Source organism: Physeter macrocephalus, chromosome 18 (genome assembly GCF_002837175.3).
Source record: "Physeter macrocephalus isolate SW-GA chromosome 18, ASM283717v5, whole genome shotgun sequence".
Taxonomy (NCBI): Eukaryota; Metazoa; Chordata; class Mammalia; order Artiodactyla; family Physeteridae; genus Physeter; species Physeter macrocephalus.
Genome location: NC_041231.1, coordinates 87,645,930 through 87,668,260, shown reverse-complemented (window position 1 = coordinate 87,668,260; position 22,331 = coordinate 87,645,930). Strand labels below are relative to the sequence as shown.

The 22,331-nt window shown below is 40.4% G+C and overlaps 2 protein-coding genes and 1 pseudogene across 3 annotated transcripts; all 3 read left to right on the top strand.

The window, feature by feature from the left end:
• The first annotated feature begins 487 nt into the window (after positions 1–487).
• H1-4 (H1.4 linker histone, cluster member) lies at positions 488–1,584 on the top strand. Its single transcript, XM_007128619.4, has one exon. It carries the CDS (start codon positions 542–544, stop codon positions 1,199–1,201), a length of 660 nt encoding a protein of 219 aa, XP_007128681.1. The 5' UTR covers positions 488–541; the 3' UTR covers positions 1,202–1,584.
• A 659-nt stretch (positions 1,585–2,243) lies between these two features.
• On the top strand, positions 2,244–10,757 carry H2BC5 (H2B clustered histone 5). 2 transcript variants are annotated; one of them, XM_055080108.1, is made up of 3 exons: positions 2,244–2,739; positions 9,268–9,303; positions 10,406–10,757. In XM_055080108.1, the coding sequence occupies exon 1, from the start codon at positions 2,350–2,352 to the stop codon at positions 2,728–2,730; it is 381 nt and encodes a 126-aa protein (XP_054936083.1). In that variant the 5' UTR covers positions 2,244–2,349; the 3' UTR covers positions 2,731–2,739; positions 9,268–9,303; positions 10,406–10,757. The 2 variants fall into 2 exon arrangements, with proteins under 2 accessions (XP_054936083.1, XP_007128682.1); XM_007128620.4 differs by lacking the exon at positions 9,268–9,303.
• Positions 10,758–11,505: 748 nt separating this feature from the next.
• Positions 11,506–21,842, top strand: LOC102982421 (histone H2B type 2-E-like; annotated as a pseudogene).
• The last annotated feature ends 489 nt before the right edge of the window (positions 21,843–22,331 follow it).

The window sequence follows — 22,331 nt, the reverse complement described above, 5'->3', positions numbered from 1 at the left end:
AGAGGAGCCTGTGTTACTTCCCTCACTTAAGTGCAGATTTGTAATAAAAATCCTAATGCCAGTTACATGCTTTTTGGACCTATAAGAACCTAACCACTTGGAGAATCATATTTGAGAGGTCAGAAAACTCCACAGTTAAAGATCGGTTTATAATTTACGAAGAAAATAGAAAGTTTTGTTTCTCTGAGTTGAAATTTGACAAGCACGGCGGGAAATATTGCTGGGTTTTGGCATAAGGTTTTGTGCTTTCCTCATAATTTGAGACCTGAGTGAAGCCTGAGACTTCGGGGATCATTTTCTGGGAAAAATCGGGCAATTCAGTGCACAGAATTTTGATATTTTTGGCATTTTTTGAGGTGTAACAAACACAACTCGGGATCCGAGAGGACACTCTGAGGCTGCCAGCGAGGCGGGCTGGACAGCGCACCAATCACGGCGCAGCTCCGCCCTATATAAACGGGCGGGCGCAGCGGCGCGGCCCGAGTCCCGGCCAGTGCCTCTGCTTCCGGCTCGAATTGCTTTCCCAACACCCGCCTTCAACATGTCCGAGACTGCGCCCGCCGCGCCTGCTGCACCGGCCCCTGCCGAGAAGACGCCGGTGAAAAAGAAGGCTCGTAAGGCTGCAGGTGCCGCAAAGCGCAAAGCGTCCGGGCCCCCAGTGTCCGAGCTCATCACCAAGGCTGTCGCCGCCTCCAAGGAGCGCAGCGGCGTGTCTCTGGCTGCGCTTAAGAAGGCGCTGGCGGCCGCGGGCTACGATGTGGAGAAGAATAATAGTCGCATCAAGCTGGGTCTCAAGAGCCTGGTGAGCAAGGGCACTCTGGTACAGACCAAGGGCACCGGCGCCTCGGGTTCTTTCAAGCTCAACAGGAAGGCGGCCACCGGGGAGGCTAAGCCTAAAGCCAAGAAGGCGGGCGCTGCTAAGCCCAAGAAGCCTGCAGGAGGAGCTAAGAAGCCCAAGAAGGCGACAGGGGCGGCCACCCCCAAGAAGAGCGCCAAGAAGACCCCAAAGAAGGCGAAGAAACCTGCCGCGGCTGCAGGAGCCAAAAAAGCAAAGAGTCCGAAAAAAGCGAAAGCAGCCAAGCCGAAGAAGGCGCCGAAGAGCCCAGCGAAAGCTAAGGCGGTGAAACCCAAGGCGGCTAAACCGAAGACCGCCAAACCTAAGGCAGCCAAGCCAAAGAAGGCGGCAGCCAAGAAGAAATAGGAAGTTCCTTTGGCCTAAGGCTTACAAGCTCGACACAACCCAAAGGCTCTTTTCAGAGCCACCCAAAGATATCAGGAGAAGAGCTGTTGGCACCTCTTAAGGGGGCGTGGCTAGGAGAAAAATGCCGCAAGTTAGGGGCGGCCCTCCCCAGGGTGGGTCTATGATGGCCTCGGCTGTAGTACAACGTGACAATCCCTTTAGGAAACTGGTTAACCCGGGAGCAGGCCTGAGCGTAAGCTTCCTGTTTTAGGCTCCAGGGTGCGGAGAGTGGAGATCGCTGGTTGAAAGTTGGCCCCCACTTCACCCCAAAGGGTGCGGTAAGGGAGAACACAGACTTAGAGGCAGGAACTCTTCCCCCCCCCCCCCGTACCAGGCACTATGTTCTATAGGTGTTTGCAGACCACTAAAGTGAAATTTAAATGTTTACCCCATTGCATGAAAGATGGTTTATCATTTAATGAGCCACTTGCATTTTCTTTGGTTAACAAGGGCATGCCGACAGGCAAAATTGGCATGTTTGCGGGAAAAATACTCCCAAGTATTTTAAGCATCATGGTTTTTTAATAAGTAACACGGATTTTTAATAAGGACTTCTGATAGAGAACGAAGAGGTTAAGGATTGTGAACTTTTAAGAGGGTGGCCCAGCCCAGCACGTTATGTGCAGGTGGTGGTTGCCTATTGGTTAGCTGCCCAGGGCGCGGGGTAATGCGTTTATCGAGCTTGTCCACCAGCTCCAGCTGGACATTAACACGGCGACTAGTTGCGGGGCCCGAACCAACGCACGAAGTTATCCAAAGGAACAGAGAAGTTGCTTTCAGTTACAAACTTAAAGCTAGCGTGTTATTTCATCTGCTTGCTGTGAAATATACCGTACAGGTGCTTCAAAAGGCTATTTGTACTAGCTATGGGTAGTCTAGTCTAGGCCCCTCTGATTGGGTCAAAGCACACTAACTAAACAGCCAATGAAAAGGTAGACCTGCTAGTATCATTTACATTCCTGTTTGTGACGCCACAATAAAATTAATCCAATCATGAGCGAAATCTTACTAACCTAATTTGAATACCGCATCTATAAGTAAATGTGGCCTCAGCGGAGGCGACTCTTTTCTCAGGTGTTAGCGTTAGTGTTCGAATTTTTAACGCTACAATGCCTGAACCCACCAAGTCCGCTCCGGCCCCGAAGAAGGGCTCCAAGAAGGCGGTAACCAAGGCGCAGAAGAAGGATGGCAAGAAGCGCAAGCGCAGTCGCAAGGAGAGTTACTCCGTGTACGTGTACAAGGTACTGAAGCAGGTCCACCCGGACACCGGCATCTCGTCCAAGGCCATGGGCATCATGAATTCGTTCGTCAACGACATCTTCGAGCGCATCGCGGGCGAGGCGTCGCGCCTTGCGCATTATAACAAGCGCTCGACCATCACTTCCAGAGAGATCCAGACGGCCGTGCGCCTGCTGCTGCCCGGGGAGCTGGCCAAGCACGCCGTGTCTGAGGGCACCAAGGCTGTCACCAAGTACACCAGCTCCAAGTAAACTTGCCAAGTAAGCGTCTTTACACCTATCCCCAAAGGCTCTTTTAAGAGCCACGCATGCTTTCAGCAGATGAGTTGTAATCCTTTCATTCCAAAGGCTATTTTCGGATGTCTCCTGCCAAATTTAAAGCTTCAGTACTGTTCTTTAATGTTCTAATACAGCCGCGTAGAAAATATTTATGAGGAACTTAGAAAATAACAGTATGTGCCGTTAATTGCGCGCTCACTATGGGCAAGTACATTTCCATAGAACCATGATACCACATAACCAGATATCAATTTGCACTGAAAATGCCATTTCAAGTGTACAGCTTTCCTCTTCGTGTGCAGGTCTCCCAAGTTGATTCTGAGGTTGATCCGGAATTTGGCGATGACCCCTTACCCAGAGCACGAAAGAGCGTGCTCTGACAACTTCATTCTGCTCGAACCTTTTCCATTTCTCTTTCCCTTTTTTAAAAAAATCATATTTCTGGAAAAAATGCTGAAGGAAATGGGAGTTTTCACTGAAATGTTACACAGTTTTTTCTGGTTTTCTTGCTTTGTAATTGGTGCAGTTTCTGCTTGAGGCCCCGAGCAGCGGGTGGGGGAGGGAGAGGAGGAGCCTACACTATTCTAAAGGCACCGAGGAAAGGGAAAGGGAAGCCTTCAAACCCTGTCAGCTATTGTATCTTCTTTCCCAGAAAGTCATATTTAATTTATAGTCCTTTGGGGGCAGCATTCAGCTTTAAAGTCCTCTGGGTCACAAGAGGGAAGCACAGTACTCAATCAGTTAAGGCGCCTGATTAAGGTCTGAGGCCCCCTTTTCAGCACCCTCTCCGCTTTCCCGGATGTCCCCGAGCGTCAAGGACGGAGAGGAAGTAGAATGAGAAGGAAAGCCCTTTCTGGCAGGATGTGGCTTTTGCCGCACTAGGTAGGATAGGGGTAAGGGTTTTCACTGCTGAGGAATAGATTTTGTCGGGAAGATAAATCTCTGAAAAGAGGTTCAGAGGGGCTGGGAGGGAGTGGCCGGGAGGAAAGGAATCAATGGTCAGAGGTCACCAAGAAAATTGCCAGGTAGGTGAGGCTGGGCTGGGAATGAAGTGCTGGTTGAGATGGAAATTTTAGGTGGAGTGTATTGTTGGCTGAGGGAGGAATGAATTTAGAAACTCTAGGGTTCTCACGATCTCCCAAAGAAACAGGGATTCATGGATTATGGGGATAGATTTTCCATAATATGACTAGCTGGGTACTTGGATGAACAATTAAAATCCAGAATAATATATTTTTTGATTTATAAAAGCAACGAAGAGCCACCACAAAAGTAAGGAACTCTCAGTCCCAGGGGCTTGGCCCACATGAAACCCCAAGCACCACAGCTGACTTCACCCAAACCTGCGCTTTGTTTTTTAGGGTGTTATGTGACGCCTGGCCATGGTGGGGAGCATGATAAGAACTCTTTCCCAGTGAAGCTGAGACACCAGACCAAAATGAACTAGAAGTAAACACACAAACACACTCACCATAGATGATGGCAAAGAGTCTGCCCTGAACCTTGGTGCTGAGTAGATTCCACTGCTGAGAATTTGGACTACAAGCCAGACTTCACACTTACTTGTTTCAGCTTTAATACCACAAGGATTCAAAACACCCAGGCTGAGAATTTAATTTAGGGATATCCCAAACTGGTCTGGTGCCCCTGAGCACCTGGTAAAAGCAAATACAAATCCTCTCTGGAAGAATAAGCTTCATTTTAGGCCTCAATAAATCTTCACAGATAAATATCCAAGAAAATGAATGAGCAGCTTCACAACCGAAATTAACCAAACACACCATGAAATAAGGCACCGTGACCAAGAGCAACAGACAGTGAAAACAAAAGCACAAATTAACATATAGACTTCAAGTGACTAACTTTAATATCTTAAAAAAAAAAAATATGTGCGGGATTAAGAGAATACAAAGAAAGATCACATAGATTTAAAAAAAACAAATAGAAATTCTAGAAATATATATACATTTATTTCTAGAATTTCTATTTTCTATAGAAACAAATGTTACTATTCTATAATTAATTATATATAATTATATATAATATAAACATAAATTTATATAATACATATAAAATTATAACAGAACTGAAATTAAAAGCTTACTGGATGATTTTAATAGCCAATTGGACCCAGCTGAAGAATTTTCATGAATTATAAAACCAGATCACAAGGAATTATCCAAAATGAAAAGAGAGGAATGTAAAAGTGAGTTTAAGAGATCTGGAATTAGTAGTAAAATTGTCTGGCATGCATCTAATCATAGTAGCAGGACACGCAGAAAATGATGCAGATGTGAGATTCAAATGATCATGGCTGACAGTTTTTTAGAATTGACGGATTACTCATACAATGAAAAATAAATGTAGTGAAAAATGATACAATAGAAAGGGTTACTGTGTGACACTAAACTAAGCCATATACATTCTTACAACAAATATAATGATGATTTTCATAGGGTTGTGCCTTCTAATCTGTGTGGACACATGGCATCAGACCAAAGCACTGTTTGAAATTCTTGGGGGGAGGGGACTTGAGTGATTGATTATTTACATGCATTTTGTATATAGCTAAAAATTCTGTTAATGCTAATCCATATTTAATGGACTATCTTGATTTTCATTGCATATAATACTATCATTAGCAAATAAAAAATCTTTGATATTCTTTCCAATAACAATTTCTCTTAATCTCTTTTATCTTGTTATTGTGTTAACTGAAATCACAAACTATTTCATATTAGACATGCTATTAAATGTCACCATCTTTTTCCTCCTTTTCATGCAAATAGCTTTGGTAGTTCATTATTTATAATAATACCTGTGTGTGTGTGCACGTGTGTGTGTGTGAGTAGTCTTTATTGTACTGATGTAGTTTCCTTTTAATTCTTTTTTAAGAGTTATTAGGAATGATTTATGAAGTTTTGTCATCTGATGAAATAATGTCCTTTTTCTCCTTTAACCTTTTGCAGTAAAGTACATGTAGATTTTCTAATGTTAATCCATGCTTCCAGTCCTAGGACAAATCTTATTTGGTCATGTTGTATTATTATCTTTAATAATGGCTGGATAAATTTTAATATTTTACATGGATTTTTAAAATCTCTACTACTCATACATAAAATCATTCTATGATTTTCTCTTTTGGGTTTACCTTTATCAGATTTTGTCCTTAAGGTTATGGTAGCTTCATAAACTTCACTGTAGGGCTCTCCTTTATTACTTACTGCTGTATAATAAATTATCCCCAAACTGAGCAGCTTATCAATCAATGAACATTTATTATCTCATTCAGTTTCTGTGATCAGGAATCCAGAAGTGACTTAGTTGGGTGGTTATGACTCAGGGTCTCTCGGGAGGTTGAAGTCAAGAGGTAAGCATAGGCTGCAGTCATTTGGAGCATAGGCTCCAGACTGTAGCTGGAGGATTCCCTTCCAAGATGGCTTGAATGCCATCTTGGATGCCAGACAAGTTCCTGGTGGCTGGTGGCAGGAGGAACTCAGCTCCTTGCCACATGGACCTCTCTGGAGGGCTAAATGACTGTCTTCAAAACACAGTAGGTGTTATCCCACAGAAAGAGAAATTATATAGAGAAAGAGAGTGCCAGGAATGCCTTCTGCGACCTAGTTTTGAACATCACACACTGACGCTTCTGCCACTTTCTATTCATTAGAAGCAAGTCACTTAAACCTAGCATATATTGAGAAGGGGAATTAGAATCCACTTTTGAGGTAAGGATATTTTAAAAATTTGTGGACATATTTTAAAACCACCACATCATTCTTTTTATGCTTTAAACACTTGAATGTAAAAAGTATTTGTGCTTTAAAGATTAGATAGAAATAAGTTGTAAAATCACCTGAACTTAATACCTTTATACTTGGTAGATTTTTAGGAATTCCAGCAACCTAGACTATAATAGACCACTATCCACAAAGTCAATAAAACTCCCACATGATGTCCTGATGGACTTTTCTCTGAGATTGTAAAGGACAAAATAGCGGCCTGTTCAGTTATATAAAACATTATCTCAGCACATAGCAGGTACTTTTAAAAATATTGAATGAATTGAATTAATTCATCTGAGAAATCCTAAACTGCAATCAGGAAATCAAATCTCTGGTGCACTATTGTTTTGGAATGTCCAACAAACTAATATGTTTGGTCTTTTTGAAAAAGAAAACAAATTAAAGAAGAAAATAAATATAGTAAAAAATTAAAATTTCAGAAAATACTGTGGCATATGAAAGTAGGAGAAAATAGGGCTTCCCTGGTGGCACAATGGTTGGGAGTCCGCCTGCCAGTGCAGGGGACACGGGTTCGAGCCCTGGTACGGGAAGATCCCACATGCCACGGAGCAACTAGGCCCATGCGCCACAACTGCTGAAGCCCGTGCGCGCTTAGAGCCGGTGCTCTGCAGCGGGAGAAGCCACCGCAATGAGAAGCCCCCACACGGCAAGGAAGACCCAACACAGCCAAAAATAAATAAATAAAATAAATTTAAATAAAAAAGAAAATAGGAGAAAATAATAATATAGAAAATTGTAATGAAATTTAACATTGACAAGAAATTAAAGGTAACAAAAATTTATTTAAAATATAGGAGTGAAGCTTGATGATGAGTAAAAAAATACAATGTTTAAAGTGTAAGGTAACAGATTAAGAGTTAGCAGAAACTCCGTAAAAGAAGAAACTAAAGTGAAGAATTCAGTTATGAAGGTTTATAAGGAGATTCTTGATGTGTGTCAAAATGTCCTAGCAAATTGTACCATGGCAGTAGTTAGCATATTTATTTATAAATCAATTTATTTACGAGATAGTCATTGAATGTGTCTGGGCTAGTCACTGGCATGGGCACTGGAGATATGCAAAGAGAAATAAGGTTGTCCTTGACTTCCAGGAGCCCTCAGTTTTGTAAGATCGTCAAGGAAGTTTACAGTTAACTGCTTTCATTTCCCTTTATCTTTCACTAAGGCCCAAACAAGTGTTTATCACTCTTTGGAAATCTGCAATTAGGTGAATAGACTTAGGCTCATGTGGGAACTACCAAACTCATTAAATTAAGGCAAAAAATATCATCCCAATTTTTGAGTGATAAAAAAATATAGTAATATTAATACCATCGTGGGACTTCCCTGGTGGCGCAGTGGATAAGACTCCACGCTCCCAATGCAGGGGGACTGGGTTAGATCCCTGGTCAGGGAACTAGGTCCCACATGCATGCCACAACTAAGGAGCCTGTGTGCTGCAACTAAGGAGCCAGCAAGTCACAACTAAGGAGCCCACCTGCCACAACTAAGACCTGGTGTAACCAAATAAATAAATATTAAAAACATAAAAACTGCATATAAAAATAATAATAATACCATTTTGACATAGTGCAAAGCTAAGAACAGTCCATAAGGCTGCACTCACACATCTGACACCAACTTCAGGGTTCAGAGGTCTCTCCAAAACTACCCTCAGATTAGATAATTTATTGGAAGGACTCACAGAACTCACTAAAAGCTATTATACTCGAGGTTAGGGTTTATTATAGCAAAAGAACACAAAGCAAAATCAGCAAAGGGAAGAGACACATGGAGCAGAATCTAGGAGGGTTCCAAACTCAGAGCTTCCAGTAACCCTTTCCCAGTGGAGTCATGGAGTGTTAACAACACCTTCCTGCAACAAAGTGTGACAACACAATATGTACTGCCAACTAGGGAAACTCACCCAAGCCTTGGTGTCCAGACTGGATCTTTAGTATCCAGTTCATCTGGATCTAGTACAGATATGGCATGGCCCAAAGCACCCAACATAAATGATCCTATTACACTATCCAGTGTAGCTCAATGCCTCCTGGTAAACAAAGATAATTCTTATCATGCAGGACATTCCAAGGGCCTACAGATCACATTCCAGCAAAGGGCAAAGGCCATACCTCCTTGGATAAGGTTAATTCTGAACAAAGTCATAAGAAAAACTATATTTTTACAATTTTGAATTAGATATCTATCGACTGTAACTTGAGTTCTACAACTATTTGCTTTTTATGATTGTTCTGTCACATATTTTTGCATACTTAGATCAACTGTGAACCCAGAAATTATAAGGAGATTTCTTTTGGAAGACTAATTTTTGTACTTTATTCAGATGAACAACTTCAGCAGTCTTTTCGATTCATACTCCCAACTTCCCTCCAAACCCTAGCTGCAGGAAAAGAAGACTTAGGAGAGGTAGATTTCAACTTTGGGAAAAGTTTGGGGAAAGTTTCATGTTGGTGGCATTGGCATTTAGTGCTAAACAGAAGAAAAGGCTCCTTTTCTTTACATGAAAAGCAGCATTTGAGTGGCTCTTTCTTTCATAAACCATGAAATTTGCCATCATGCACAGGGAACAGGAATTGTAGAAAACTAAAGGAGTTAATGCTTTAGAATTTTGTTTAAAAGTTGTAACAGTGAATGTTAAGCTGTATTTCATAAATACAAAACAACAGAAATATCACAGCCAAATTATGGCTATTTTTTTTAGGAAAGAAGGAGGAGGAGCATGGGGAAAAGAAGAAAGGTGAGAGAAAATGAGGACTCAGAAAAAGAATGGAAGAAGCAAACTACTACAAAAGGGAGAGAAAGGGCCTAGCGACCAAAGAGAAGCCTATAAAAGACTGTGATAGGAGAGAGGCAGTGGGTGGACAGACTTAGTCATGTATTTGGTATTTCAGCTGGGTATAATACCTGTTACATAACTGAAATATTCTCCATATTTCTTGGGTTTTAGGTTGAGTGGATTAATTAAAATGGTATCATATCTGGGAGACTTTCTCTGACCAGCAGATGTAAAATGGTACCTCCCTATCCCATTTTTTACTTTCCTCCATTCATTCTTCTTTGTTATACTTAGTACTTATTGACATAAATTTGTTTATTATTAATTTCCCCTCCCCATTCTCAAGACTGTAAGCTCATTGGAGCAGGGTTAGTCTTTTTTGCTACTGACTCCCTAATGCCTTGACTGTTTCAGACACAGAGTAGGCTCTCAGTAACCATTTGCACCACGACATAATTAATTAATTAATTAAAATACACATACGTCTGCAACAACAAGAATAGAGGCCAGATCTGGTTGTTGAAATGGTTCAATTTAATGAGTGACTCAGCCTTTCTGGGTCTCACTTTCTTCATCTGTACAAGGAGAATAATAATAATGCATTACCTCTTAGAGTTATTTTAAGGCTTGAGATAATTTGTGTAAAGCTCTTAAAACAGGTATAGTCATTTCGTAAGCACTTAGCAGTTGTTAGCAATTTTTGTTATGTTTTCCTTAATCTCTGAATTAAAATGAAAATCAGAGTGACTAATTCTCTTCAGGCCAAAAACTAAAGGGAGAGAATATAAGCTTTTGAACTATTTGAATTCCACCCCAGTAAGGGTAGTTGGGAGATTTGAAACAAAGATTACATTATTGAGAAATATCTCTTGACTGAGTATGGTTTGAGTCATTACCTGTTAATGCTAATAATGACTGAAGTGTAGGTAACACTGGAGCAGAGATTCCTCATAGCACATTATACAAGCGTATGTAAACAGAACCCTCTTCTTTGTATAGCAGATATTAATGTTGATGGCAAAATGGCACCTAACATATAAACCTTTTTTATTTCTTCAATCAGGGGAGAGATATGAGTGCAGAGAAGAAATGAATGCAAACAGTAAATGAAAATGAGAATCTGGCCATAGAAGTTATGAAGTATGATGTCTGACCTGCCTGAGATGATAGATTAGTGTGTATATCCCACCAAAATCCTACCCATCCTGATTTGCTGCACACTGACTTATCAAAAGGAGATCACTACCTGAGTGGAAGAGCCTAAACAAGGTGTTTTAGCTTTTTCATTTTATTTTTATTTACATTATAAAAACAGAATTTACTTCTGTTACAGGCATAATTACTGGGAACTCATTATTTACCGTGGACTACCTTTGCTGGGGGAAGTCTGAAAGGATGGCAAAACATTTGTAAATGAGATGCTATATTTAATAAACTCTATGGATAATTGAAATTCCGCTTTCATTGTTGATTCAAATTCTTCTCCTAAGATCTCCCCTTTCTGGACAATTTATTTATATTTCAGTTTATTTTCTGGCATTAAGTTCTGAGTGGGTAAGACCTAAGAACTGTTTTGTCTTTGTTAACGATCTCGAAGGTAAAAACTTAGTTTAGCTAAGCTGACATTTAAGAGGTCACCTTCAACATCTGAATTAAGGGGAACACATTACTACTCACCTGAAGGATTTTTTTCTTTCTTTTTTTTGGCCGCGCCTCGCGGCGTGCGGGATCTTAGTTCCCCAATCAGGGACTGAACCCGCGCCCTCGGCAGTGAAAGCTCGAAGCTCTAACCACTGGACTGCCAGGGAATTCCCTTGAGGGATTTTTAAAAACATTGCTGGGCCCCATCTCACAGTTTCTGATTCACTAGACCTGGAGTAGGATCCAGTAATTTGCATTTCTAAATTATCAAGGTGGTGCTGATGCTGCTGGTCGGGCATCACATCTGGAGAACTGTGCTTTAAATTACGACTTGGGATGTCCCTGAAATGATACTACCAAATAGCCGCACAAAACTGAAAAATCACCTTGAGGTTTAAACTGGAAGTGTCAAGCCCTGAAAATTGGCACCTCCCTCCGGTACAGCCAGCCACTGAAGGGTGGAAAGAATAACGTGGCGTTCCACGCCCGGCCTCTGTCGACTTCCGCCCGTAGCCACGCCCCCCCACGCAGGGTCTGTCAAAGGGCCGTCCCGCCACGCCGCTCCACGCCGGCTCCCTCATTGGATCGTCTCACCCAACCTCACGTTCCGCGGCTTCTCCCAGAGCCCCACGTTACGCATACGCCACGTTACGTCACTTCGGCTCCCCCTCCCCGCACCGCCGCCCCGGGGGTCTCCAGTAAGCTGAAGGCTTCCGCCAGCCACTTGCGCGCGCGAGATTTCGCGTGGCAGCCACCTGCTGATGCGCAGCCTTTGCCGACCCAGCTTTTCCCCGCTACCACTGGATACTGGAGAGTCCCAACAGTCCATGAGGACATGCGCAGATTAAAATGGGGAACCGAGCAGTTTGAAGACCGAGAAGTAGGGCAGCAGCCCTCCGGTAGTTTTTTTCTCCTCTCTCGACTTTTTCTGAGCTGACGCTTTCCCTCATAACTAATCCCCAGGACACCTTCCTTGCATCACTCCTGTTTATTATCAACACATTTCTAGGGCACTTTGTGTGAGGATTAAGTGCGTGTATATGTATGTGTGTGTGAATTATTATTACTTCCCTCTTGAATAACTATATGTGTTTTAAATTTCATCTGAGATGCACGAAGGGCCTACATTTATTAGGCTACGGTAGACACAGACCCTACGGCCCACAGTACTTTTAGAGGCTCACGAAAATATTTTAATTTCTTCTAAAATCAGAATTAAAAATGAAGTTTTAGGTCGATGAAAACGTTCTGTGTAATACTAATATTTTAATGTTTATATAATTTTAATAATGTTATTATTTTTCCTATTATTTTTACGGAGGAGAGGGCCCAGGAAGGCAGAAGTGCATAGGGCCCGCAAAACATAATGCAGCCCAGGGTGCAGTTTGCACACAACCATCTCCAGTTATTTTTATTTACTTAAAAAATTTTTTTCTTTTGGCATACACCTAGACACATTTCCAAGTGCTTTCCATATGTTAACTCCTTTAATACTTGTAACACACCTATGAACTATTGTTATCCCAATTTTACCCAGAGAGAGTCACTTAGAGCTTAAAATAATTTATCCAATGTCATCTAATTAATAAATGGCAAAGGGGATTCTGACCCAAGCAGCTTAGCTCCAGGATCCCTGCTCTAAACCATTGCACTAGAGACATTATCTCTTGGTAACTCTAAGCAATCCGAATCAATCATAGCAGGTAAAATTTAGAGCAAACTAGCCAGGCTACTTTGAGCCCTTTTCTTGACTTTGCCTACAGAGATTTGAACAAATGCTTAATATAGTTTCTGACAGCTCAAGGTCTGATGATCCTAGCCTCTCTTAAGTTCCCTGCCCCACTATTTATTTTTTCTTTCTTTTCTTTTTCATTTGTTTTATTTTGTTTTGGAGAATCATCTTCACTATTTTTGCGCATTAACATGAATTTTACAGTGCTTTACCAAAAATACAGTGCTGTTTTGTGGCCTAACAAAATTCCACAAAATTGAATTTTCAGCTTATTTTGGAGTTTATGAACATTTTAGCATATTGAGTCATCATAAAACAAACATAGTATAGTGTAAATATATCTCTTAATTTGAGTGAATCTTGTTTTGTATCCTCCAATCGCATTTCATAGTTTTATTCATAGATCTGGAATATTTTTTTCCTGGACTTAGAATCCTTAGAAAGTGTTGTTCTGTTGTAAATGATTTCTGGTTTTTCTGTTTCGATTCCAGAAAGGCCATGAATTTTTATGTGGTGCTCATGTAGCAACCAACACTCTTAAGCTCCGTAAGGTCTAATTGTTTGTTTATAGATTTTCATGAATTTTTACAATGACATATTATTTTCAGACAATAAAGATAACATCTTTTCTTGTTGCATCCTTACCCTTCTTACTTGTATTTGTCTCATGGTATTGGCCAGACCCTTGGTGCCATGTTGAATAGGAGTAGTACCACCAAACTTTTGTCTTTCTTTTGACTCTTTGGGAATCACTATAAAATTACACTATTAAATGTTGTGCTCACTGTAGCTACTCCTTATGAAGTAAGTAGCTACTCCTTATCCTTCTAGTTTGTTAAAAATGTTTATAAAGACAGAGTGTCATATTCTAACAAATATTTTCCCAGTATCTATGCAAATGATAACAGTTTTTCTCTATTAATGTCTTACACTGGCAGATTTGATGTTAAACTTTTCCTCCATTCTTGGAATAAACCCTATATGATATACAATTTTTTTTTAATAATATGGGCTCTTGGTTTCCATTTGCTTGCATTTCAAATAGAGCTTTTTTTAAAAAAAATGTATTTCATGAGTAAAATGAGACTATAATTTTCTCTCGTCTCTCTCTTCCTTTCTCCCTTTGGTTTAGTTCTGTGTTGTTCCTGTCCAGTTTAGGTAAGTGTACTCAATTTTAAAAGAAAAAAAAGGAGAGCTATTTTTCTATTGAAATGGCTTCTGTAAAATAGGGATTTAAATTTCATTAATACCTGTAAAACCCAGTTGTGCTTGGTATCATTTAGATTGAAGAGTACAGGAGAGTTTTGTTTTTTTAACTGCCTGTCATATTTCCATAATCATAACTTGTTTATTCAACGCATTACTTAATTTTTTTCTTGAAAATTATCCTTTTCTGTTAAGTTTAATTTTTTGTAAAAGTTATTCATAGCATTCTTGTGGTTCTTTATATCTCTTTTTTGGTAGCTACTTTCCCTTTTCTATTCCTATGATTTATTCACACACACACACTCTCTTTTTTTTCCCTCATTAGTTTTTCTAGATGTTTGTCTATTGTTATAAGGTTTTTCAAAGAACAAGCTTGTGGTTTATGGATTATCTCCATTTTTTTCTTTAATTTTTTTTTTTTAATTTCAGGTCAGGGTTGACATGTTTAAAATAATATGTCAGTATGAAAATCTATGAGAATCTATAAACAATGAGATCTAATAAAAGCTCAAGAGGGTTGGTAAATATGTGCACCACATAAAAATTCATGACCTTTCTATATATTAGCAATGACCTGTCTGGAATTGAAATAGAACATCATTCACAACAGTACAACACATTCTAAGAATTCTAAGGCTGATTCTTTCTACTTCATTTGATTTATTTTCCTGTTCTTTTTTTAGCTTTTTTTGTTGAACACCTAGTTTGCGTATCTTTAGTGTTTCTTGTTCCTTAATATATGCATATATTATATATTTCCCTTTTAGTACAGCTTCAGATACATCCAACAAATTTTATATGTATTATTCTCATTCATATTTATCTCATAATATTACATAATTTCCCTTATGATATTCTAATCCATGGTATTTAGAAGTGCACTTTTAGTTTCCAAGCATATGGGAAGATTGTTTTATTTTTACTATCTTAAAAAATATATTTTCTATTGCTCTTTAATTAGCTGATAAGAGTGCCGTATATATGAAACTGGTTTTTTTGTATCCATTGTGACTTTTTCTAAACTCGGTGTTGAATTTTTGAAATTATTAAATGTGTGCTTTTAAAAATTGGACAATCTTTGTGTTAAGTGCAGGAATCACAGATGGATCAAGTTTGTTCATTGTGTTGTCCAAATCTTCTATAACCATACATGTTTTTCTTTGCTTGTTATGTGAATTTATAAGAGTAGTATATGAAAGCTTGCCCTACAGCTGTAAACTTGAAGTTCTCTTGTCTGCCAGTTGTTGCTTATATAGTTAGTGGTTGTGTGGTCAGGTGCATATAAGGTCCTGAATGTTACATCTTATCAGTGGATTTTTATTTTATCATTATGGAATATAGCTCTTTTTTATTTCTAGTTCTATTTTATTATTATTTTTTTAATTTAGCCTGGTTTTGATTGTCCCTTGTTCCTTGATTGTATTATTACATTTTTATTTCTTCAAACTTCACGTAAATAGCTATTTTATAGTCTGATAATTTCAATATCTGAAATTCACTGCCCAAAGGAAAGAGAGGGAATCTAAGGCTCTTATTTGTTTGGATGCCTGACCCTCCATAGTGTCTGTTTTCCTTTTCGATTTGATAACATTTATTATAAGCTTATATTTGGACATTCCAAGTTCCTGGTAGAATGCCTGGCACGTAATAGATGCTAAATAATTACTGAATAAATAAATCACAATGAATCTCCGTACAGTATATCTAGAGAATTTGGGTTCACGATGCTTCCTTCCTGAAGGGGTTTATGTTTGCCTTCACAAGTCACTAGGAGGCGCTATGAACCTAGGTTACTAATTTCAGGAAGCTTTCACTGAAACACAGCGGGGGCGGGGGTCGGGTGGGGTGGAGGCGGAAGGTTGGGGAGCCTGAGGAATGTTAGGAAAAAAGTCAAATTCAGGGAGGACACCTCTCTGCAGAAAAGAAAGATGGTAGTGAAAGAACTAACTAAGAAGCCGGTTTCAGACGAAGATGATGATGATGATGTTGATGGTAATAAATTTAAAATAAATGTGTTAAACACCGGATTCTTAATTTTTAGTAAGTTTTTGGGTATTTTGTTTGTTTTATCATTTCACTAGTTAGACTGAAGAACTATTTCTGACCCTCCTTGTGGCTAAACTGGATGTGATTTGCTCCTTTCCAATTCGAAGGTTTATAGCCATATAGGTTACGAAATTATTTTCTTTCTTATCTCCCTTCAAGTGATGTAATTTTATTTCCCTGCCCTTTGTTTTTACGCTGTATTTCTGCATTTTCTGTACAGTGGGAAACATTGTACTCGGAATTGTCTGGATAACTGCCTATTTTTTCTCAGTTCTTCCTTTCCCTCTCACTGGATTCAAATGTAAAGATACAGCTTTTCCAGGAGCTGTAAACGGGCCTTGCAAATCGGAGACCAACCGTGCCACAAGCTTTGCCTCCTTGGTATTTCAAAACACTGGAGAGAGTTACTTCTAGTTTTTAAAATTAACAAGCTAATCTGAATTGTTATAAACGAATCAGAACTCATTATAAAATAGGTTAACTAGATTAAAGAAGGTGGCCTGATTGTTGGAAAACTGTCGCAGGATATGACCAGTGAGACAGTAATCTGGAATGATTTATTTGCATGCAGACCTCAAGACGAACGAATCAGCAATTGCATAACTAAGTCTTCATTTGCATAACGTTGCCTACAAATAAGCAGGATCCGGTGGAACGGACACAGTTTTCTTTTTTTCAGAAGACATCGACGGTACAATGCCTGACCTAGTGAAGTCTCTGGACCCGAAGAAGGGCTCCAAGAAGGCGGTGACCAAGGCCCAGGAAAGAGATGGGAAGAAGCGCAAGTGTAGCTGTAAGGAGAGCTACTCCGTGTATGTGTACAAGGTGCTAAATCAGGGCCACCCGGACCCCTGCATCTGACGCAAGGCCATGGGCATCATGAACTTGTTCGTCAATGACATCTTGGAGCGCATCGCATCGCGGGAGAAGCGTTGCGCCTGGCGCATTACAACAAGCACTCGACCATCACCTCCAGGGAGATCCAGACGGCCGTACGCCTGCTGCTGCCCAGGGAGCTGGCCAGGCACGCTGTGTCCGGGGGCACCAAGGCTGTCACCAAGTACACCAGCTCCAAGTAAATGTTTATAGTCACTTTTCAGAGCCATTTCACGTGTTCACAATCAGAGCTGCGCACTAGTTTGTGCGGTTTTGTGAACTCTGGGATTTAAATTAGTGTCAAGGGTAACGCTTAGCAAAGTACTTTAAAAGTAAGCGATCCTCGGGTGGCAAATCTACTGTACATGGTTTCTGACAACTGTTCCGCATGCGAGGGTTCCCAACGGCCAAAGCGAACGTGCACTGAAACCACTTAGTGCTAACCCTAATCCTTGGAGCTCTAGGTCACCTTTATAAAATTTGTACAGGGTGCTCTCTGGGCTGGAATCGGTGCTTTGTGAAGTGCTGGTCTTGGTTTTATGTAAAGCGTCAGGCTGTAACGTCCAAGAGACCACAGTTATGTTTGAAAATCCCACCGTCTAAAACCGGAACTTTCTTAGTATGACTTTGAGGATCTTCCGCCTAGGTTCATTTGTGTGGATCTAATTCCTTTTCCTCAGACTCCCTCACCCCCAGCCCTTTGCCTAGGGCTTTCAAGTCCTGGCTGAACATTTTACCTAAGATTCTTTACAAGCATATTATGTTGGGTGGCTGCAGCTCTCCAGTAAGGGGAAAATAGTTATTAACTTTTTATTTTGTTTTATCTCTTTCTTGATCATGAGATTTTTGTTTGAAGAATGCAATCTTCTCCCCATTCTCCTGATTCGTTTTACAAACTAGACCTGCAAAATTCACAGAATTCTGTATTCAGCTGTTTTCTCACTAGAGTAGCCACATAACATAAAGATTGGCTCTGCCGCCTCCAATCTGTCCTTTTCTGTCCCCGGTGAGCTCCCTTCGGAGCCCATCGCCCTATCCTGCCTCCAGATCTCCTGCCTCTGCTCAGTTCAGAAACTGGAGGGATCCTGGCAAGGAAGAGGAGAGGGACCCAGGGTCGGCTCAGAACGCAGAAAGGAAGAACTGTGGAAGTAGAGATGCTTTTTAATGTTGTGAGCTGAACACTGAGGTTTGGAAGCCTACTGTTTGATCGCATAGTGCCCAAGAGATTAAACCCCGGGAAATAAACAGTAGGGCTCGTCCCTCATTTCTCTGGAAACTGCAAAGTAGAGGTGTCCTTCAGGAAGTGAGGTGAAAAAGGTTCAGTTGAGGGCACTTCACCCATAAATGGAAATGCCAAATCCACCCAAGAATTGCTATCAGTGTCCTTGAGAAACACTCCTAGCCAGCCTCCAGGGCCAGTCTATCTGGTCTCCATTTTATTGTCTCAGAAAGGTAGATAAGAAAATAAGTACGAAGATACAAACAAGTCTTTTTTTTCAGGTTACTGAATTGCAATTGCATTTCGACCGTTTCTGATCACCTTGACTTTAGTCTGAGGTAATACTGAAACTCCTCTGTTCATAGGGTATTTAGTTTCCATTCCTGAGTCACTGTGGGGGCTTTTTGTTTTTTACCTGCTCACAGCCTTTGGATGATCACCCACCTCACAAAAATCAAAAATCTGTGCTATGGCCCCAAGCCCTGGTAAGTCTGGCCCTCACCTAACTGTCCAACCCAACCTCAGAGGATTCTTTTTCTCCCTTTTGTTTTGTGTTTCTTCATTGTTTTTTAGTTTGTTTTTTTTCCAGGCCTTTGCCGTTTTTCTCTGTCTGAAATGCCCCTAATTCCACATCCATCCCCAGCACACACACACAGTTATTGATCAACAACTTCAATTTCAGCTTAATCATTATTATATCCTTGGGGAAGCTGGCCTCCATTGTTAAAGGCTCTCACAGTCACAAACAACTGGATGTATACCCAGCCCCCCAAATTAATCATTACTAAGGGGACATGGGACCCTTAGGATTGATGTGGTTGAATCAGAACCCTGTTCCTGAGGCTAAGAGAGGGACTCTGCCTTCCCTGGAGCACAGAGCAGGGAGGAAAGGGACACCTCAACAAAATTGAGGCTATATTAGAAAGGAAGAGGGCAAATGACTTTTGGCAAGGCACTTGCACTGCCTGATGTAAGGGCCTTCTAAGCAGATACTTCTGCATCCACCAAGTTCATTCATATTCAAGTGCCAAGCACTAAATTATGTACTGAGGACATAAAGTACTTGAGTGTGCATCAGAATCACCCAGAGGGCTTGTTAAAGGACAGATTGCTGGTCCCATTCCCGAAGTTTCTGTTTCATTAGCTCTGGGGGAGATCTGAGAACTCGGCTTACTAAAAAGTGCCCAGCAGATACAGCGCTGCTTATTTGGTAGGAGGCTTTGAGAACATCTAATATGCGGTGAAGAACAAGCTACCAAAGACCCTGCCCACATGAGTTTCCTGGTGGCAAAGATAAGTGTATGATAGAAGAAGGTGAAGGGTGTGGATGTCAAACAATGAAGTTTAGATTTATTTTGCAGACGACAAAAATTTATAGAAAGCTTCTGAGCAGGGACTGACATAATTGGCTCCAGTGTTAGGAAGGTGTCTCTAATGGCAGTAGAGAGGCGATTCCATTCAGTATTTTGTCAAATATTGATTGGATTTCCTCTGTGAGAGGCCTTAGTTACAGCGGTGAGACAGACTGGCTGATCTTCTGGGGCTGATATCCAAGTGGGAGGAGAGAGATAATCAACACGTTGATAACTCAGCAAGATATTTCAAATAGAGAGTTCTGAGGCCTGTGAAATTATTTGAAATAAAACCAGGTGCTGTGATAGTAACTACGTGATGCTTTAGATAAGGGAACCCACAACCCAGGGAATAAAAGTTCCAGGCCAAGGCAGGGAGGAGTTTGTGCTCAAGGAATATAAGGTCTGTATGCTAGGAGATTAGTAAGGTAAAGGGGTAAAAAATGAGGCTGGGGATTAAACAGGTACCTGAACACATTGGACCTTATAGGCCAAAAGAAGGCACCCAGATTCTTATTGTGTCATGGGAATGTCTTAGAATTTTTAACAACTCTAGCCACTATGGGGAGAATGAATTTTATGGGATCAAAAGTAGAAAGAAGCAGGGAATAAAATTGAAAGCTTATTGCAATAATTCTGGTGAAATTATTAGAATTAGATTTAGGAGGAGAAAGTCAAAAGGATTTATTGAAGAGTTAGGTTTTATGAGTGAAGAATCAAGTAGCTAACATTTGTTGAGCCCTTTATATGTTTAGGAAACTATGCCAAACTCTTTAGAAACGTTAACTCACTTCATCTGCTCAACATCCACATCATCTAGATGCAACTTTTCTCTCCTTTTAATTGAGCAAAGTGTGGGGCTGGTGTTAGACCCAAGGCAGTGTGGCTCCAGAGGTTCTGTGCTTATCTACTGCCCTGCAGTGCTAATAAATTTCTTGAATAATCAAGAATTCTAGGAGAGGATGAGTTTTCTGAGACTGGAGCATGACAATTTTTAAATCCCCTTAGCACTCCATTGTAGATGTCAAGTGAGTAGTTGTATATGCGAGTCTGGAATTGAAAGGCAAATGGGGACTGGACATAGAAATTTTTGAAAATTTTGGAAATAGATATTTTAATGTTGTCAGCATGGCATGAGATTGGAGATTACCCATGGAGGAAGAATAAAGAAGTGAGTTTATCCTGGAGGCATTCCAAACTTTAGAGAAAAAGAGACAGCAAAAGATTCTAAAGAGTGACAAGTGAGTTTGGGAGAAAATCAGGAGAGTGGAGTCACAAAAGTCAAGAAAATAATGTATTTCACCAAGGAGGACATGACCAAGTTGGTGTGATGTCTAGAAGGCTAAGAACAAACATGAGCTTTGGATATAGTTAATAGAGATCCCTGGGAACTCGGGTTATGGGACTGAAGGGCGGCCCAGACATCATCTGGGACAACTTCAGGAGTCAATTATTACTTCTTTCCTAGGAACAGCTCCACTCAGGGCTGAGCGCCATGTGTGGCCATTATGTTTTTACCCTCCGTCTTGGGCCATCATATTTGATCGATGCAGGCATCTGCCTAGCTGGATCAATTAGATTTGTTTTCCTAGAAATTAGGAAAAGGAACTGAAGAAAAAGACAGGACCGAGTGTTCAGTAATTTCTTAAGTGTGGTCAGCAAACTTAACTTTCAAGAGAATTTTTTTTGTTTAAATAGTCTGGAATTTTTTTTTTTTTTATGTTTACATCCAAAAGAACTGTAATTTACCACAGACCACAAAGATAGAAAATGGTAATTCAAGACTTCAAGTGTATTTCTTCATGGTTCAAATGCCACTTTCTTTTTCTCTGGGCCTCTGAGAAATGTCATGAGAAATAAGAATGCTAATAATAGTAATAATAATAGCCCAAACATGGAGCATTAACCATGTGCCATGCACTGGCCAATATGCTTAACAAATATTTAATGTTATTCACCCCCAAACATTTAAGATAGGAACTACTGTTATCTCCATTTATGAGGAAACAGAGGCATAGAGCGGTTGGTTAAGACACAAAGAATAAGCATCCCTCTGTACAAGCTTTCCAGCTACTTTTTATCTCTGAAAAGGGGTATTGGGAATGTTTCTTATAAACTTAATAAATGATTTATTCAATGACATAGACCCTGTTGAATATATTTACCAAGACTAGCAATGGAAGACAAGTTCAAAAGGCCTTAAGAAGAAATTCATGGACTTCCTCCTTAATCAGGCTAAAAAATAAACACCCCACTGTTTTTATTTACTTTTAAATCTCATGAGATACAGTCATTTTGGGCCTTCAGGCCTCTGAGAATCAAAATTTTTCCAAATGGGCTGTCTTGCATTCTGAGTTATGAAATCTTGAGACCTGATCTAACTTCTGGAGAATATATAGGTCTATTGCACATAGTGAATAAATGGTGACAAATTTACTCTTGTTCAATGTGTTCTTTATGCATTTTGTCTGTCCTTTCCTCTCTAGCCTTAAATTTTGGATCTTTACACCTCAGACTCTAAAATCCTAGACTCCAAGCTGTTGACAGGAATCCATGGAGCTCTGGGAATTCCTTGTATGAGCCCCATGAAATATCTATGTCCAATATATGTACTTTTTACCAGTTTCTCAAAGGAGCTTCTGATCCAAATGTTGTTAAGAGCTACTCTCCTCGGGGAAACAGTACTCTGAAATATCCAGATTACAACTGCTTAAGACATATGGATAGCCCACCCACCCGTCTCTAACATGTAATGAGCCCCTATTCTGTGTTCTGCCTAGCATGGAACACAGTGGAAGAGATGTCAAGGAGAGAGGCTCACTTGGCACTAGCTTTCCTTAAAAGAGCTTTCTGGCCAATGGAAGGACAGTCATACTGGTAAATAAGTTGAGAAAACCTTATTTGATATGATAAAGTT